This window comes from Setaria viridis, chromosome 2 (assembly GCF_005286985.2).
Source record: "Setaria viridis chromosome 2, Setaria_viridis_v4.0, whole genome shotgun sequence".
Taxonomy (NCBI): domain Eukaryota; kingdom Viridiplantae; phylum Streptophyta; class Magnoliopsida; order Poales; family Poaceae; genus Setaria; species Setaria viridis.
The window spans coordinates 39,646,972-39,666,638 of NC_048264.2; the positions used below are offsets into that span (position 1 = coordinate 39,646,972).

At 47.1% G+C, this 19,667-nt stretch overlaps 2 protein-coding genes across 2 annotated transcripts; both read right to left on the reverse strand.

Annotated features, from left to right (window-relative positions):
* Window positions 1–6,587: 6,587 nt before the first annotated feature.
* LOC117841960 (peroxidase 7) lies at window positions 6,588–8,036 on the reverse strand. The gene is made up of 2 exons (XM_034722285.2): window positions 7,647–8,036; window positions 6,588–7,558 (listed from the first exon to the last, which is right to left on the reverse strand). Exons 1-2 carry the CDS (start codon window positions 7,968–7,970, stop codon window positions 6,809–6,811), a joined length of 1,074 nt encoding a protein of 357 aa, XP_034578176.1. The 5' UTR covers window positions 7,971–8,036; the 3' UTR covers window positions 6,588–6,808.
* A 661-nt stretch (window positions 8,037–8,697) lies between these two features.
* On the reverse strand, window positions 8,698–12,848 carry LOC117841958 (protein trichome birefringence-like 13). The gene is made up of 6 exons (XM_034722284.2): window positions 12,379–12,848; window positions 11,675–11,852; window positions 11,193–11,333; window positions 10,498–10,618; window positions 10,026–10,160; window positions 8,698–9,181 (listed from the first exon to the last, which is right to left on the reverse strand). Exons 1-6 carry the CDS (start codon window positions 12,755–12,757, stop codon window positions 8,924–8,926), a joined length of 1,212 nt encoding a protein of 403 aa, XP_034578175.1. The 5' UTR covers window positions 12,758–12,848; the 3' UTR covers window positions 8,698–8,923.
* Between the last annotated feature and the right edge of the window lie 6,819 nt (window positions 12,849–19,667).

Consider the following 19,667-nt stretch of genomic DNA (forward strand, 5'->3'; position numbering starts at 1 on the left):
TGAAATTGTAACCCGGCCTGTTATATTTCGGAATGTTTTTATCCTCTCTTCTGGATGCTCTTCTTTTTAATATAATTGGCAGCTCTCCTGTCGGTTCGTTTCAAAAAAAAATATCAGAATGTTTTGTATTATTAGGAGCGACTTTGATGAGCCATAAGGTTGAATCTTAAAATAAAGTCTTTTGAAATCAAGTTGTGATTGGAGCCAATGCAAGAATTAAGTATACAGTAAGTACCGTTTTCTCTCTGATCGATCGAGCTGTTGGAACTTCAAAGATGGAAGCAGAATCTGCTCGAAACGATTTGTTAATTACTCGTCTTTTCGTTGGACGGACCCATACACGTTCTAGTCAAGATACAGAAGCATGAATATGGGTTGAATCCATCCTTTTCTGGCTGCCCCATCTTTTGCGAGCAGCGGTGCGTTTCTTTTACATATATAGCTAGCCAAGTTAAGGCCATATGTTTATGGTTTAAATGATCCATACGTTTCAAAAAGATAACGCGATGTTTTTGCGTTGTTGCGTCCTTCCAGATATAAATACCAAAAGGGTAGGTACACATGTTGCTCGTCAAGACAATTGAAACAAGATTAATTAATAGCATGTATTAAACATTAAAAAAAATTTATATCAAGTGGGCAGTAAGATTTCGAGGACAAATGCTATCTGCCATAACGACCATACTGATCGACAACAGCCACGTAACTCTGGAAATCAGCTGTAGTGTGACGTTGACCGGAAGAGAAGGTTCATCGCATGGGAAATCTTTTGCCGTTTTCTTCGTGTTTGTTTTTGGTCTTAGATATATTCTGGGAAGATAACTCCTTAGATCTAGCTAGTCCTGAATATATGTCTAAAAGAAAATATGCAAGGATAACATATAATATCATAACATAGAGGCCTACATACACATCATCACTTGAACTTTTAGTACGGGAGCTGAGCTTCTATATAGATTGTATAGTAACTTGGATGATATTGCTAAGCTCTGCCGTGGGTCCGACTGGGCTCTCCAGCGTTTAAAACGGAAAAAAAACCCCCAACAATGCTAGCACTCTTAGCTCTTTGGGTCCCCATGGGTCCCCTAGCTATCTTGAAATGCACCAACCAGATTATACTAGGTAGTCGATGATATACCCTTCCCCCAAAAAAGAAGAAAAGGTAATCGATGATATCTCAAACTTTTCGATCATTTTTCCAATCAAAAAGCCAGGTCGCTATAGCTAATGTGTGGAAGACGATGATGATGATGGTGGTGAGCAAAACGCATGTGGTTGCAGCGTAGCATTCGTCGCCGGGGCCGGGCCACCACCGATCAACTCCGCATGCGCCGGCCGATGGATATTTGGAGCAGAAAGGAACGGTGGCGGCGGCTCGGGCGGGGGTCCCTTCCTGCCGCGGGGTTTGGGCTCCGGGGCGGAGGCGGGGACCCCCTCGCGGCACGCCGCGTGCCTCCCTACGCCCGGCAGCCGGGCTGCTCTGGGGGAGCCGGAGCCCACACTGCTCACTCCCCGTGTCACCACGTCCCTGTCCATCGAATCTAAACGGTGGCTTGTTTAGTTAAAGCTGATTGCTAGCTAAACGCAGATAATAGCGTATCTGTTTAGTCCCTGTTTAGTTTAGGAGTGTGATAGTGATTGCCAAAACACGGGAAATGAGCTGGATCTGAAATTCTGAATAACCAGCACCCAGGCACCTTGCTGGAATTAAAAGTTTCCTATTTCATATATTGCCTCCATGTTCCTTCATTTCTTGCCGACGATCTCTCTACAGTTTATCACTTTGTTCCTCTCCTTTTGTTGAGGGAATTATGCCGGCTTAGATGGCTGGTATAGGCCCCCTCAACAGGTCGCCGCCGTGTCGTATGCTGGTGTAGTCATGTGCTAGCTGCACCGCTCGGTGGAAGCCCTCTAGATTAAACTTTAACCCCTATCATATCGAATGTTTGATACTAATTAAAAGTATTAAATATAAAATAATTACAAAACTAATTGCACAGATGGAGGTTGATTCGTGAGACGAATCTATTGATCCTAATTAGTCTATTGTTTGATAATATGGTGCTACAGTAAACATTTACTAATGATGAATTAATTAGGCTTAATAGATTCTTCTCGCGAATTAGTCTAATGCTTCTGCAATTAATTTTATAATTAACTTATATTTAATCCTTCTAATTAGCATCCGAACATTTGATGTGACAAGTGGTCGACTTTAACCCGAGAATCAAAAGCCATCAGTAGTCCGGTCCTATCCCTGTGGTGGTGTGCTGCACCTTTGCCGTTCTCGTTTCTTATTTTGTCAACTCGGTTTCGGAGAGGGTGGGCTGGTTTTCTTTCAGAGGAGAAAGAAAAAACGGCACCGATGATTAATGGGCCTGGAGCTCGAAGGAGGCCCTGTGTACATGGGCTTCGTTCGATTCACAACTTCCCATTTTTAGTGCTCTCCTCTCATGTGCGGCAGTCCCGACCGTTGACCACGTCGCCGGCGTGCTCATCTCCCCTTCACCGGCGGCGAAATTGCGCTTGGGTTCACCGGCATGCCGCTGCCGGCGCTGGAACATGCTCCTCCCTTTCTTTAGCCTGTAGTCCGTGCTCGTGTGTTTTACCTTGTTGTACCTCCGGATAAAACCCATGCCAAACTGAGGATCCGTCCGACGCCGACTGAACGGCCACTGCCCGCTGTTGCTACCGTGAGGCGTTGGGCGCGAGACATGAGCTCTGGACTGGATCAAGTCTGCTCCCGCCCGTGAAATGCCCACTGGTTGCTGCAAAGGACCCAGGATGCTTGCTCAAAAGAACATGAGTTCCTTGCACGGCTGCGCGGTGCGCCCCCGCCATATCATGCCCACACGCCGCATGCCGAGGAGGACGATCGGTTGCTGAAATCTCGCTTCGTTTAGAAGCAAGGAAGCTCTCTTCTTGCTCATAGAGCCGATCAAGAATCAATGGCATCTGCGCACCGGAAGTTCTGATTTGCGACGCGGAGCTATGGCAGCTACGGGCAATCGATTTCTTAGGAGAAGCAACATCTGTGGGTATGAACGAATCACCTCCATGGGTGCTCCAGAACGGAACCCTCCGCCGCGGACAACGACGACGACCCCACGACGGCCCTGAGAGCGCGAATCGAACGCCGTGGGCAGGTCCGCCGGCGCCGGGGCCAGGAGTGGCGCGCGCGGACACGCGTGCAGTTGCGCAGAGCAGAGGGAACGGAGACCGTGGTGGAGAGCTCCCGAGGAGGCGAAGTGGACGGCCGAAACGCGGCGGCGCTCCGGCGAGCCCTCGGCGTGGCAACCCACCGTCCACCCCCTGGGCCCGTTCTGTCCGTCCAATCAGGACCGTGCGGCTCAGATAATTCGGAAACTGTCTCCTTCGCTAGGTCCATCGCCGGGACGCGGACGTACGCCCACGCGTGGCGCCGGCGAGCCCGGTGCGCCGCCGTTGCCAGGCTCCAGCGATGGAGCGCACGAGCAGACACGAGTCCTCTCGACGGCAGTGTGACGGTGGCCGCTGCCACATCAGCGACGGACCGTCCCTCGCCGCGTCCGAAGACGCCACCGTCGCCGCAGGCGAACCTACCTGTGACACTAGCCACCGTTTGAGCAGAGAAGTTTCTATCTCTGCAACTCCCTGTCCTCACGGGCACACGATTCTCACCGTTCTTGAATCTGTCGGTGTCTGATGCTCTTTGGGGCTTCTCCTGTGATGAACAGCAACTCGTCAGTCGTTACTCCTGTGTTCAAGTGTTCATGGAGGAGAGAACGCAGACACACACACAATTCAGCTGCGCAGCGATGCATTTGAAATGAGGGAGAGCCGGATTTCTCGGAAACTTTCCCCGTGGTCCCGGCTGCCTGAATAACAGCAAATGCAACAAAACTCCACAAGTAGCAGCAGCAAAGCACCACCTGCATTCAGCAACTGCCAATAGCAGGAGTCAGTTCCAGCGAGCAGACTCTGCAATTAGCAGCGGTAACGAAGGAGCGGCTCAATCCCAAACACCACACAGCATCTAGCACATTCTCCCAACCACAACATCAGCTCACACATTCGCACCTCCTTCCAGGAGCAATCCAAGGCTCCAAGCCATGGTTCCATACATGTCAAATTGTTACATCATGTCATAAGCCATCATCAGCTACTAATATATGCAATATTCCAGAAATCCAATGCTTCAACAATTTTGCAAGACTGATATTACCTTTTTTTCTTTTCCTGTCAGAACACGCAGGGAAAAAAAAGTAATGCCGCGGAAATGTTGTGCAGTTGAAGAACTGTTGAAGCATTCAGCTTTCTTTCTTTTCTTTTTTTCTAGTTAATGTTAGAGGAAGCATTCATCTTCCTGAAATGTTTATGCATCAGTGAACTTGGTGGAGACGAGGCCGCTGAGTTAAAACTGATGGCATCTCAAGCCACCTCATTGTTGTAGCGCGCCTCCTTCCCACAGTTGCTAAGGGATGTTTGGTTCCTTTGCTTATTTTTAGCATGTGTCACATCGAATGTTTAGATACTAATCAGGAGTATTAAACGTAGACTATTTACAAAACTCATTACATATATGGAGGCTAAACGGCGAGATGAATCTATTAAGCCTAATTAATCCATCATTAGCAAATGTTTACTGTAGCAACATATTGTCAAATCATGAACTAATTAGGTTTAATAGATTCGTCTTGCCGTTTAGCCTCCACTTGTGTAATGGGTTTTGTAAATAGTCTATATTTAGTACTTCTAATTAGTATCTAAACATTTGATGTGACGGGTGCTAAAAATAAGCAAATGTAATCAAACGGGGCTGGGGCCTACGGAAAACGGCCTAGCTATCAGCCCATCAGTGCTTGCCCTGTGTCCTTAGAGTAGGCCCTACAACAAATAGAGTCGAGTGCATGAGCAGTATCCATAGTGCTACCTCAGCGAGACATGGTGGTAGAAATCACAGCACCCATCGCATGGTTTCTTTGGGTAGGCCCTACAACAAATTAATTCTATCCTCCTCCGCTCGCTCCCATCTCCTCTCTGCACACCTTGCGCGACCGGCGGTGCGGGCAGGGCAAGGCCGCGGGAGCGGCGGCCGTTACGCGGGGCCAGCCCATGGTCGGGCGGCGCAGCGGAGGCGGGAGCCTCGGTGGTAGGCGACGGCGCCGCGTCCGGAATCGCGGGCGCTCCAGTCACGGGGGCAACATCTACGGCGGTGATATTGAAAAATCAGATGACCGGCACCGGCTCTCCATTCTTCAATTGTTGGATTCCCAATTTTTTTAACATAGCATAGAGATTCTTGTAACTTGCAAGCTCTTTCAGTCAAGGTAGACCTGATTGCTACTGAAAAGAACAGAAATTGAGCGGAGCATAGACCTGTCGTTGCTTCTCATCTGAGAGAGAAAGCAGAGCCTGATCTGCTGTGCTGTTGTTGCATGGCGGGCTCCCTCTGCCGAGCAGGGGCGGCCAAGCACGGGCGGGCGGGCGGGCGGAGGCGGCCAAGTGCGGCGGGGATCTGTCCAGGTTCAGGCGGAGGCGGCGACCGAGCGCGGCATGGGAAGAAACGACGCTCGCCCAACGCTTCTCTTGCGGTGTCTTGGCTGCTTGGAAATCGGGACGACGTCGTTTCGCAGTTGAGAAATCGTTTCCTCGTTTTTTCTCCTCTCCCCTCGTTAATTCTCGTGACATGTCATGCTATTCAATGCTATGGAAACTGAATGACCTGAAGGGTTGGGACTGCTCCTAGGTCATCGAACAACCTGGAAGCAACAGACTCCTCCTCACTGGGAACAAGAAGTAATTAAAACGACAATCAACGGCGGGTAGCAATGGCAAGCAAGGAGCAGGTCAAATGGTCAATCCAAAGCACCATAGGGAGCTCACAGCATTCTCACAGTCACGCGCCAGTTCACACTTCATGATGATGCGTCGCGGACAACGATGCCGATCGACCCCACGACGGCCCTGAGCCCGAACGCCGTGGGCAGGTCCGCCGCGGCCAGGGCGGCGCGTCGGAGACGCAGTTGGGCAGCGCAAAGGGAACGGAGGCCATGGTGGGCACATGCTGCGGCGGCGGAGAGCTCTCGAGGAGGCCAAGTGGACGGCCGAAACGCGGCGCGGAGACCCCGGGAGTGGACGGTGTTTCAAATACCGTCCACCCCCTGGGTGCCTCTACTCCGTCCGATCAGGGCTGTGCGGCTCACATAATTCGGAAATTGTCTCCTACATCCGTTTATTTTCGCCCAATCCATCGACGGGCCGCGGACGGCGAGCCCGGTGCGCCGCCGGTGCCAGGCTCACTGGCACATCAGCGTGGGCCGTCGGACCGTCCTCGTCCGCACCACCGTCGCCGCCGGCGAACCTGCCTGTGACACTAGCCACTGTTTTAGCACGGCAGTTTCTATCTCTGCAACTCATCCAGTCCTCACCATTCTTGGAGCTGTCAGTGTCTGATGCTGTTTGAGTTTGAGGTTTCTTCTGTTGGGGGAGGCGTCTCGTCAGTCGTTACTCTTCCGACGCGCATCACAATTGTGCCTTTGAAAACATTTTGCGAAGAACACCATGACACATGATACACCAAACGTGCATCACAACTGACAAGGGTGTGATTGGAAACTTCCAATTACAGGTCATAATCGTCTATGACTCGAAACAGCCATGGCCAATCAATATACAGAAACAGCAGCAGATCAAAAGGATAAACCATAAGAAAGTGGAACTGAGAAAAAAAGAATAAGAAAGAAACCAAAATGGCAACCGGATAATCAAGAAATTTAACACATCCGATCCGTTAATCTCCTCATCCAGCACGCCCCCCATCGGCCGATCAGTAGTTGACGGCGGAGCACTTGCGGCGGACCTCGCCCTCGTTGCCGGTGAGCACCTGCGCCTCGCCGATCTTGCGCATCGACCGCGCGAACTGGTGGACGAAGAGCTGCGACGGCTGGTTGGCGAACGCCCTGACGTGGTCCCACGTCCGGGAGTCCAGGAGCAGCTTCTGGTCCGTGTCCAGTACACCCCTCCCGTGCATCAGGTTCTTGTAGTACTGGTTGTCGAACGCCGTCGGCGTCTCGCCGTCGAGCTCCACGTACTCGCCGTCGCCGCCGGCGCCGCACTTGCGCCGCAGGAAGTCGCCGTACCGGCGGTCCAGGAGCGCCGGCTTGTCCTTGCGCTTGCACAGGCCGGGCTTCACCGCGCCGCACGTGGCACGCCCGATCGTGTGGGCGCCGGAGAGGACGACGAGGTCGAAGATGGTGAGGCCTTTGGACTCGAAGAACCTGATGAGGTCGGTGACGCTCTTGCCGCCCATGGGCACGTGGAGGTCGGCCTCGGCGGCGATCGAGTTCTTGCCGTCCCTGCGCCCGTACCGGAGCGGCCAGTAGGGGACCCCGACCGCTGTGGCGGCGTCGCGGGCGGCGGCGGTGAGGATGTCGGCGCAGGAGACGGTGGCGTGGCACTTGGATTCCATCTCCTTCTTGATCTTCTCGATCAGGTCAAAGCCGCGCAGCGTCCGGCTCGCCTCCGCGTACTTCTCGCTCTTCTTCGGCTCGTCGATCAGGACGGACGCGTCGACGCCCTGCGCCGGCGAGCAAGCGCGAATCAGCATGCATGGATGGCATTGCAAGATGATCAAGAACAGATGGAACTGTGGTCGGCGTGCGTACCTGGACGGCGAAGTCGTGGAAGAAGAGGCGGATGAGGCTGGCGGCGAGTGTGTAGTCGTCGCGGATGGCCTTCCTCACGGCCTTCTGGACGATGCCCTCCATTTCCGGGCACGACTTGAGGTAGAACCCGGCGTCCAGGCCTTTCACGGGCTTCTCGTACGCCGGGATGTGGTAAACGCCTTCCTGCTCGCCGTTGCCCTTCGGCCCCGACGAAGCGTCGTCGCCACCGCCGTAGCCGTTCGCCGCCACCGAGGTGGCGAAGAGGAGGAGGAGCAACGCCGAGACGGCGAGGAAGGGGGAGATAGCCGGCGGTGGCGTCCTCATCGTGCTCCTTCGATCGTCGGGGGCTGAGGCTTCTCTTCTTGCGAGAGATGGATCGACCTGGGATTGCTTTGCAGGATACTTATACAGCTGCTACTCTCTTGTCCTGCGAGGTAGCACGTAGTACATGGGAGCACGTAGGCCAAGCGAAGGGGACCCAAACGACGTGAGGCGCAGCACCTGCATTTCGATCGGTGATATAGAAATGGCTTGCACGTAGGGGAGGAGGTTGTTGGAGTGATCGGATTATTGTTAATCGTTGTTGGCATTTGTCAAAACTATGAGCATTTGAAATTAAGCCTGTGTGTGTTGTATTGCAGATGAGGAGGTCGTTGCATAGATTAGTCGGCATGAATTTTGCTAGAGCTTCGCCTGTCGAGGGATCATGCCGGCAATGCTATCGCATGAGCAATTATTGGAGTATCTGAGAACAGAAGTCAAATGGACATAGCCACATTACAATTTCCTATTGGCTCTTACAGATAAAGAAAAATGAGAAAGAACGATAATCAGATCACCGACATTTGCAACTTACAAGCCGGTTAAACTTTGCACCAGTCTCCAAAGCTTACAATGAAATACCCAACAATCCAAAGTCCAAACAGATCCTTACTAGCTTACGTGCACTGAAATGCCAAGATTGCGGTCTGTGGGGATGAACTCCTCTCATATTTCAGCAGGTTTACGCTTTCAGCTGCCAAGAAAAAGTGTTCACAAGAACAACGCAAACTTAGCCTATTTTAGCATTTGTATATTAGCAAAACTCCTCGATAAGGTTATTAAATTTATAGGGTCCGGGATATCAGTGGAAAGAATGCTCTCGCTTGTGTGAACAAGCTGCAGTGAATACCAACTCGGTATTCTGCGTAAACTATTGTACAGATGAATGCTTCCTATTCATGCCCTAGGGGGAAGAACTTCTCTATTTCTACGGCAACATCTCAACTTTCCTTAGACTAGCTCTCAACTGCTTCAAGATTTACTGCTAGCAAATCGTTCCATGTATCGGTTAATCCAGGCAGGCACCAATGCATGCAATCGTCGTGCTTTTTGCCGCCAGTGGTTGAAGGATGAGCATCAGCCCTGAATTCACTCATGCGAGTGATGTCCAAAACTCTGAAAGTAGACTGTTCAAGAGCCTTCAGCAAGTGTTTGTTTACCAAGCGTGCTTCCATATTCGTGCCATTATTGTCCAAAGAGAAAAATTCTTCCACCTGAACGAATTCAACCACAATATATTACTCCAAAGAAAAGAAAAACAGATTTTGCCAGTAACGCTGTAACAGTTGACCATTCAATGGCCTTGCGAAATTGACCAAGGGTTCAGTACAACACTAATCTAACATAGGTTAATGGAATCAAGTAAGCTGGGACTTGCTTGTCCATCAGTTAGCGTATAATCGTGGTGGAAATGCTGTCTCAATGGGAACCTTTCGAAGATTGATCACAGAGGATAAAACAACAAAAGCTACATCCTTTTCTTTTGGTTGCCATGTTAATGTTTGTTAAACTGTGCTTGAAATGCTAGGTCAATATAAAAACATTCATAGGAAAAAGGTGTAGTTGGCTCAAAAGGATCAAACCCCTTCAGTACAAGGTCCCAAGTTCATGAAAAAAGAACAATCAAATTATTTTTCTTTCTGTTCAGATAAAATAGATGCAGCTGCACTAATCAGATGTACAATTCTTCATTGCCTTAACAACAGAAGAGGGTCCATCCAAAATATGTCTAACATGGTAACATGTCTAACTGAGCTTAAACCTAAGTTAAATAAGCTGATCTAAATATGTAGCGCGGTTTCAATAAACAATACTATCGTGCAGTTATATTATGATCTTCAATAAATCATTTCTCATTCTCTATATTAACATTTGTTCTACACTTCTACTCCTACCAGAAAATACAAGAACATAGGGAAAGGGCATGTTTCAGCACACTCTCACATATATATGCCAGGATAATATGCATGATGCTGGAACAAAAAGGGAAGAAACAGGAAGCATGCAGGAAAAGACGAAAAATTATATTTAAGCATTTCATGTAATTAGTCTCAGTACCTCTTCTGAGGACAAGGGCTGGTTACGTTGACAAGATCCACCTTCATTCCAGTCACCACCTTCAAAATGTCTAGGAGATTGTGTGCGGAAGAATTTCAGCGCATTTGGTCTCATTGCTTTGTTCACGAATGTTATCTGACGGAAATTATTTATCCAGAGCACAAGAAATATAAGTAGAGTACGATTGCGATAGACAGATCAGCAGTAATTTTCTCTTTTTTTTTCAAGAGATACAAAACCCACAGCCATTCAGATCAAATGCACATGGTAAAGAATATTCGACAGGAAACTGACAAAAACATGTCAACTAGTTGAAGTAGAAACAACAGCCAATTATAGTAAGAGAACATCAGGATTCAGTTACATATGATTTTCATTCATGGATAAAATGGATATTAGATATCAGGTTATCAGCAAGGATACTTTAAACCAAAACTTCAAGAAACATGAAGAAACAAAGCTATAGGCATACCATGTGTTGAAGAGCCAAATCCAGTCCGGCAGATGGCAGTAAAGGAGGTACAACAGGCTTCCCGTTCTCAAAGAACAGCATCGGTGACTCTATTGGATCGAACTTCGAGGGTGCCCACCACCTGTGTATATAAAGCAAAGCAAAATGAGACTAGTGACACAAAATATCAGCAGCATGACAATACAATCATGATAAAAGAAACTTAGAAATCAAAGAATAGCTGTGGTGGTGGGTTGGCCCTCACTATACATAATGTGTCAAAATTTTATCTAGTATAGCAAAGCATACAGAAACCAACATGTTAGCTGTTGCTAAAATTCAAGATGCCATGATGCTCTCTGAAAGTGAAAGACATAAAGTAAGCCAAAGAGTTGAGAACACCACAATCTCTTCCATCACTAACAGGCTCAGCAAAAAAGATATTTACTGGCAGTGTGGCACCTGCCAAATCATGTAAGCAACTATCAACAGTCACTGGTTCCTGATGTATTAACTTGCCATCAAGATAAATTGTGAGCAATAACTAGTTGAGTGCACTATGGTCAAGTTTGAAGGGGGAAAAGAATGGAACTTCAAGTTGATCTGTCAACTAATTACGTTGAGAATTTATAACATTTAAACCCCGTTAATTTGGCATCAATAATAAAATGTTGATTTGATGCTCAACTTGTTCGTAAATAATGATGTTGACATACCAATGCCCAGTGTTGAAAATAAGAACATCATGGAAGCTACATGCCTCTACCCATGTTTGGTCAGGAATATCAACATCAACTCTGTAACCTTGCTTATATCCAAGGGATTCTAGAGGGCCTCCATTCGGACTGGCTGACCACCTGTAAAATGAGCAATGTAGGTTTGATCAAAGATGACCAATTTGATGGGCAAAAGTACCACATTTACAAAAAAAATTGTTATAAATCAGACAATATTGAAAAATAGTGAGCTGATAAGCACATAGTTTTATTAAAATTAACCCATTTTTTCTTAAAAAAGGTAGCAAGTGGTCAACTGGGAAATGTTTCAATTTTTCAATGCACCCAAGTTACATCTAGAATCCTAAATGAAAGCAAGGTATCGAAAGTTGAAAATAAAAATACTGCATAAATCACAATAAAAGTATATTGTAAGGCCAAATAACCATTTTATGTTAATAAAATGAAATAACACTTCTTACCTACCATGGCGTACCAAAAGATTTGTCCTGTGGTAAGCCACGGTGAGGTTATAGTGGAGGAAGGTGAAACCACGGTCTGCCCCTGCAGGACGCCACTTGCAAACCTCACTGCTGACTCCCCTGAGCATGCATACTAATGAGACAAACATGTTGCGATCCAATGAATCGCCCACAAATCCTGCAAAAGAGGCATCGGACAACGGTCAGCACAGCATGGAAAATTGCAGCGACTCCAAATACATTAGCTTGGTACAAGCAGAAAATTTGAATATTGCCTCAGATTTTGAAAGTTCGGATCAGCCTTGCTTCCCTTTGGGCAATTCTATTAACAAGCATGTAGCAGAATGGAAACAATGGAGCATGCCACCGTAGCAGCACACTACCTACACATATTACGTTATCTGACCATATAACTGGCTGACAAATGCATATCAATCTGCCCCTTTTTCGAGACTATTTTCATCTGCAACCAGACTAAACAAAGCCAAGCATGCAAAATGTAGCCACATCACTCGCGTGCTGACATTCACAGCTAAGCAGCGAGCACAATGCATGGCCCGATGGTCGCAAGTCGCAACATCCTACACACCGGACAGCCCCTAGCTCCCAAATTGATTGCCTCTCAAAATACCAGCGACACAATCAAGTCGCATCTCAATTCTCAGGCATTTCTCGGATGAACCGAAACGGGCACGGGAACTAACCAATACTGGAGTCCCTGTGGCGCTCCAGGAACCGAAGCGGGTCGAGCCGCGGCAGCTCGCACCCGGCCCCGGAGGGCCTCCACCGCCACCGGAGCAGGTCGCGGCCGTTGGCCTTGCCGTTGGCGATGCAGTTCCACCCCTTGAAGATCTCCTTGCAGGTGTGGTCGTACCGGAGCGCGGGCCCCGGGGAGGCGTCGCGCACCCACTCGCCGGCGGAGTAGTCGCAGGCCTGAGAGGGCTTGCCGGGCGCGGGGAGGGACCGAGGAGAGGGCGAGGAGATCAGGTTGATGAGCAGCAGCAAAAGGGGTAGCAGGAGGAGAGGGAGGAGGAGGGCCCGCCGCCGTGGACCCGAGGCCGGGCTCCTCGCCGGCGGCGGCATGGGACGGCGAGGTGGGCGAGCGAGGCGGAGCGGATCACTGGGCCTACACGATTCTTGTCTAAGAAGCGTCGATAGAAACTTGGCTGGGTGGGCCAGAAGGGACTGACGGAAAAGCCTACACGATTCTCATTAGATGTATGTAAGTACTGGGCCTTGGCAGGCCGATAAATATCAGGGTGGGCCAAATTCACACGAGTCCAAAAAAAAAATCTGTTGGTGTGAAGTCAAAAAGAGGTGGACACGAAGTTGTCGCGGCTCAGTAACACGCAGGATCTGCAGCTAAGTCCTGCATGGCATCCGCGTCCGCCCGGTATCTCTCCCTCTCCCTTGGCAGCTCGCCCGTGTTAGGATTAGGACCCGTGATCGAATTTGCCGCGGGACCGGAGCACGACGCATCCGATCGGATCGGCAGAGCTGGCCAGGTAGCCCCGATGGCAGGGCAGTGGCAATTTGACGCCGCCAGAACGCGCGTGCCGGGCGGCCAACAGGAGACAATCAAGCCAGCAGCTCGCGGCGATAACTTTTGGTGTCCTGGCAGTCAAGGCAGGCTTCCTGAGACCTCACGAGACGATGAAGACGAGCTGTTGGTGGTGCCGTCGTCCTTGTCTCACGCCGCGTTTCTTTCAGTGGCGTCGCCCTACCCCTACCTGTCAACTTGAGCGCCAATGCTGTAATCTACCCCTATCTAATAACCATCCATGACTTTGCTGACACTCGCGGATGCCTACATGTTATCAGCAGGGACCATATACAGATGCCTCGTTTCAGTGTGTACTGCGCTGCGCACATCTGATCTGGAGGTTGAATTCCTGGACGCGTAGGCCACGGCAACCGACAAACGATCCAGATGTAAAGTGCACCGCCGTCAGGCGTGTTTGTTCCGTCCGTGGTTTTCAGCACCAGCTCACAAGTCTGACTTTTGCGTGCGTGCATCTTGTAATATACAGGTAGTCAGAGTTCTGAAGATCCTCGTGCACACGTCTTCAGCGGTCAAGCAATCAATCTCTAGATGACCGAAACGATCTCCGTGCTGGATTTACTACCTGCTGGTGGCGCTCACACTGGTCAAAACTCAAACACAGCTGCCACTCTGCGCTCTGCTGTTCAAACAACGTTCAAAGCTTTGCCAGGTGACGGGTGTCGTGTGTAACACAAGCAAGCAAAGGAACAAAGAAGAATACCTTTTCGCTTTTTTTTTAAGGAACAGGAGGGGCAAGCCCCTACTGAAGATTATATTAAAAAAACAGATGTTCAAACAGAATCAAAACAACAAGAAAAAAAAGAAAGAAAAACAGACCAGAAGAAACTATCAAAAGGAAAATTACAAGGCTTGGAGCCAAAGAGACATGAGGAACAAGGCTAGATTTAGCTCTATGTAGCACAAGCGAGAATTCATGCATGAATCTCCTTTTGTAGGCTTCCACTGAAGGGTCTATATTGTTGAAAATCCAGTCATTTTTAGTAACCCAAATACTCCAGTTCATAAGAATAATGATCTCCATGAAGAATGGGACAGCTAATTTGTCTTTGATGAGTCTGAGAATATGAAGAATTGACCTCATTGTCAAGACAATAACACCAATTGAGGCCCAGCATGCTTTGGCAAAATTGCACCTCAGAAAGAGATGAGCCACTGTTTCTGGTCTTTGTAGAATGCAAAGGTCACATGTATATTACATGTATATGATTCTAGGTTCATGTTTCTTCTTCGAGAAGATCCCTTGTACTCAATCTGTCCTTGAGTAGAAGCTAGAAAAAAACTTTATGTTTCATTTGGCACTTGGATTTCCTAATCCAGGAAAAGGCAGGATGAACATTCCTTTGTCCAATGATGGATTTATAAGCTTTAGATGCAGAGAATTGATTGCTTCCCCATAAATATGACCATTGATCATTCCCCCCTGTGTGTGGTAGGTTCTGGATAAGCCCACATACCATCTGGTACTGCTGATGAGCTTGGATTGATAGAGGTAGATGAAAATTTTGTATAAAGTTCAAAGCATTGGTGGCTTGATTGACAGTGATGCATTTGTTTATGGCAAATGAGTATAGTTCAGGAAATGCTTGGGACGGTACTTGACCATTCCATAAATCTTTCCAGAATAGTACTGTGGAACCATCAGAAACTGTGGCAGAGGCTATGCCTTTATAAGTATCCAGAAGCTTGACAATATCCTTCCACCGGAAAGATCCCTTTTTTTTCTGCCCCGGTAACTGGTTATTGCCATAGTGATTCTCCCAAAGCAAGTGAACCCAAGGTATGTCTACCTTGGAGAAGAATTTATGTAGAAATTTGAGCAGAAGAGCATCATTGTGAGTTGTCAGATTGATCACACCCAGACCACCTTGTTTCTTTGGCAAGCATACTAATAGCCAGACTGCTTTTGATGGCTTTTTTGAGCTTAGGTCAGATCCCCTCCAAAAACACTGCTTTCTGTATTTGTCTAATTGCTTGATCATAAAGGAACCTTTATGGAGTTTGAGAGTGGAGGTGAAGAATGCTGTAGAGGATGAAAGCATAGAGTTAATTCCTTTTCACTTTCACAGCTTCCTTTGCAATTCCTGCGCTGACAATTTTTTGAAGGGTAGGCATCTGTGGAACAAGCGCTTCAGCTGTCTACTACTGCAGTTCATACAATGTTGCAGGAACCTATTCGGCAGGTTACTCTATTTTCAAACCACATCTTAATTCAACTCAAGTAAAAAGTAGGTCTCAAAGATGATTGATATCCCAGTACACAACCTTTGTACGAGGTTGATTACATTTGCCAATCATTCAAGTTTGAAACCATATCCTAGGAACAGAACAAATATCGAACATACACCGCCGAAATCGGATCGGGAATGCCGCCAGCCGCCGCCACTGCTGCCGCCGACCCAAACGAATCACGAGTCCGCTCGGCTCGCTGAGGACAAATGGCGAGAGGGAGAGAAGAAGCCGCATCTGTTGCCGATTGAATCGGATCGGGGGCGACGACTGAGGGAGCAGCTGCTGCCGTCCGGCTGCTCTCGCGCGAGGCAGTCCAAATGCCGAGAGGGAGAGAACGGGATGGAGGAAAACGGCAAGGGGGAGAACTTCTGGGCTGAGCCGGCTACCTGCTGGCGTGGGCATTTAGACTGGACGGGCATTGGGCACCATTAGGGTACGGGTAGGGCCGGGCCCAAACAGGACCCAGCGGGATTAAAGCCTAATTAATCAGCTGGCTGCTTTAATATTCGTGCAAATTTCCTGGAAAGGACCACTGGAGCAGAACTCCTTACTTTTTGCTACATCGAGGTAGCGCAAAGGACAAAATCCACCGAGGCATATCGCCGACCTGATTGACGACGTCTTGTATGCTGCTTTGTGTGTTTAACTTTTTTTTTTTTCAAGACGAGGCTTTACCCCATTTCCATTACGATGAACGGGAATTCTTATGTGTTCAAACCTTAAAAATACTGACATCCTAATCATGCATCTTGTATTCCTAAATCCTGCAGTTCATACGACCCAAAGTCACACCTGTCACTGTCCTGATCGCGATGAAAATCACGCAACGAGTTTTCAACCTTTTTTATGTCGCTGCCTCTGCCGTGTATCCATCACACATGCACTGCATCCTTCTGTTGAGTGCACGCATGCATGATACTTATTCCTTTTCCATCTGACCGAGAACATGTCAATATATATGAAGGGTTTGGTTTGCATTTTGTAGGAAATTCGCCAGCCTCGCCTGCTTCGATCATCGATCACCCGTCGTTGTTCAGTTTGGCCATGGAATGGAATATTGTTCGCAAATCGCAACAAAGACTTCCTTCCTTCCTTCCTTCCTTCCTTTCTTTCTTTCTTTCTTTCTTTCTTTCTTTCTTTCTTTCTTTCTTTTCTTTTCAAATAATCAGGTGAGGCAATACGCGTTAGAATGTCAGCCTGACTTGCTTGTTGGATCATCATCGATCTACTCTACTGTGTGTTCGGCATCTCCAGTCCTTGTCGATTTCCTGTCACTAGTTATTAAGGTATCACGTCCTCAAGAGCCCTTTTGTTCAACACGGCATTGTTCCAAAAATCTTTAGATGTGGTACCAAACTCTGTTCATAGAACTTGATCCGGCAATGTGCTGTCACTGTTGTAGCACCAAATTAAAGCGTGGACAGCAGCTGCTGCCATGCCGTTGCTTCTCCTTCTCATGTGTATAGCAGTAGCCTCTAAGCCTCTAGCATCTAGCCACACGAAATGGACAACAATGAGGGCATGCTATGGCTTATCAGAAAGAAAAAGGCAATACCCAAGATAAAGTAGTATGAATAGCATATGCCCAAACGTCAGTTTCTGTAACTTAAAAGAAGCTAACCACAGGATGCCTCATCCTTAATTTTCCAATGATTTAATTAGCTTTAAGCTCTTGCGACGGACTAGGGGAAAACCATCTGAACATTCCAATATCCTGTTTTCAAAAAAAGGCAAAGAAAGAAAGAAACTAAACGATCCTACAGTAGCTAGCAAGAAGAGATACTGATTTCTGAAGCACCGAAGCTGCTCGTAGTTAAGCCATCGTTGTCGGACCTGTTGAATTTCGTGCAGCAAAACAACACCCGGATGTCCAACCCCAAGCAGCCCACGTCCACGTTGAAACAACAGCAAGATCCCTGCGAGTAGTTGACAAATTAAAACCGCGGGAGAGATTGAGTGATCCGCAGGTTAATTTGCTGTTCACGCACCCGTCGATCTTTTCCGATTCAGAACAGTGAGCTAGAAAGTTAGAAAGAACCACCTGAGTTGGATCGACCATGCTGAAGCTTGGGGATCGATTAGCTTCCTTTTTGGCTGACAGGTAAAAGTAGTTAGGATCAATCAGCCGGTTGTTATCTGCACTGATGATCAAGTATTTGTACCTTAACGGCAAAACTCTCTCGCCAATCAAGTTGGCAACGAGCACACGACGCTGCCTATGCATGTATTTCTAAGATTGTTCTACAGTGAACCATATCTGGCAATGGTTGAAGCGCTGCAGAAAACTTGCTTGTAACTGTACAGTGGTCAGTGGACGTGGACCATTTCTGGTTTTCTAGCCAACGATTCTAACTTCTAAGTGGGTTATTATGTGGGATTTTTTTATTTGTATTATACGAGATTCAATACTCTTTTCAAGTGCAGCAGGTAACATTCTTGCAGATCCCTTTCTTATACAAACAGAACACACTCGACTAGACCTGCTTTCTTGCAGATTTCAAGCGTTGCAGGTTGATACATAACCAGTCCAACAGCTACGACCACAGGCTTCTTTCATGCACGCCATTTTGCCTCAGAAAGTTCCACTAATCTAAACTATGATGGTATGGACAAAGTACACTTGTTTTCGTGTCCTGCCTTTTGACTTATGTCTCTGAAGTGTGTGTGTCATCATCCATCCAGGCTACACATGTACGCATCAGATTCAGACTTTCTTTTTTTGAAAAATTCATCAGACTCAAGGTGCCATGCATGCATCCGTGATAGGTATGACCCATCTTGTTTTATGATGTACGTGATGATGTTAGGTTTGACTAAGTGTCAAACCGCACAGTAAACAAGTATCTTGAGCAAGGAAAAGGACTGCAGTTTGGAGTGACATTAGACTAGGGGAACAAAAAGGCAGCAAAGATGCTACCAGCTCAATTATCAGCAGCAAGTACACAAATGGTCTAGCTAGATCATTATTGTAGTAAGCTAGCTGATGAGGGAGAAGGAAGAGGATTAGCTTACCGAACTGGAGCTTCGCCTTCAAGTAATCACTGAAGAAATCTTAAGTATTGAGGGGATCGGTATGTATAGTGCCGACAAATCTCCTTTCGACATCTCCAAATCCTGATTCCCTTATAGAAATTCTACATGGGAATAATTCTGGTGAGTGTGGGCAGGTTTGGAAGCACTATATAATGAGTATAATTTGCCTGAAATCTAAACCAGGATAACAGAATAATGCCGGTAGGTACAGTACTAATGATTTCTAAATAGTACTTGACCTGGACAATTGACCAAACGAAACCCGCTTTAGGTTGAAAGGGTTTAGACGTTTTTGTTATTTGAACCATTTGGCATTATTTTGTTACTCCAATAAAATGCAGCAGGGCAGTCTTAAGGGACATTTGGAATCATCTATGAATTCCTGAAGATGTTTATAGAAATCACTATTTTCTACGTGGTGCAAGAAAGGTTTTTTCTAGGAACTTGGAGAATCGAAACTGTAACATTTCTCATGAAAAATACTTGAAAGAATATTTCTCAACAAATTCAAACATATGGACCTATGGAGAATGTGCATAATATTAAAGTGGCAACATAGTTATATGTCTTCATATATACTTTAAGTTTCATCACACAATATTTGAAATTTCGCTGCCCACCCTTTTCAGATGAAGCATAATAACCACGCATGAACAACAGTTTTGGGGGAGGGGGAGGGGGGCAAAACAAGGTGCGTTGTGCAAGGAACAATACAGGTAGAGGAAATTCCTTATTTGGTCCTAGTAGAGATAGAGGCTTCTTTATTTGGCACCAAAAAAATTGAACTTCCTCATCCGACACTGAATTGAACTTCCTTCCTTATATTGACATTGTTGTGTGTTCTGTCAGTTAACTCCCATGAACGGTAACCCATGAATTCTCCCTCCCTCTTTTCTTGAACAAAATGATATCCAAATCACCTCCAAAAGTTATGAAACATTTTGTAGCAATACAACATATGGATATTAACCCATTTTGCATAAAAACAGATTTATAGCATTTAACATGTTAAAACTAAAATTCACCAAATTATGCCACACTTTTAAAGATTATATGAATTTTTTAGGTGTAAAAATCTTTCCAAAAAATTGTTTAAAAATTCCTAATACTTATATTGTGGGATGAGGTAATTTATAAAATTCTTACCTATCATAAGTGACGGAGACT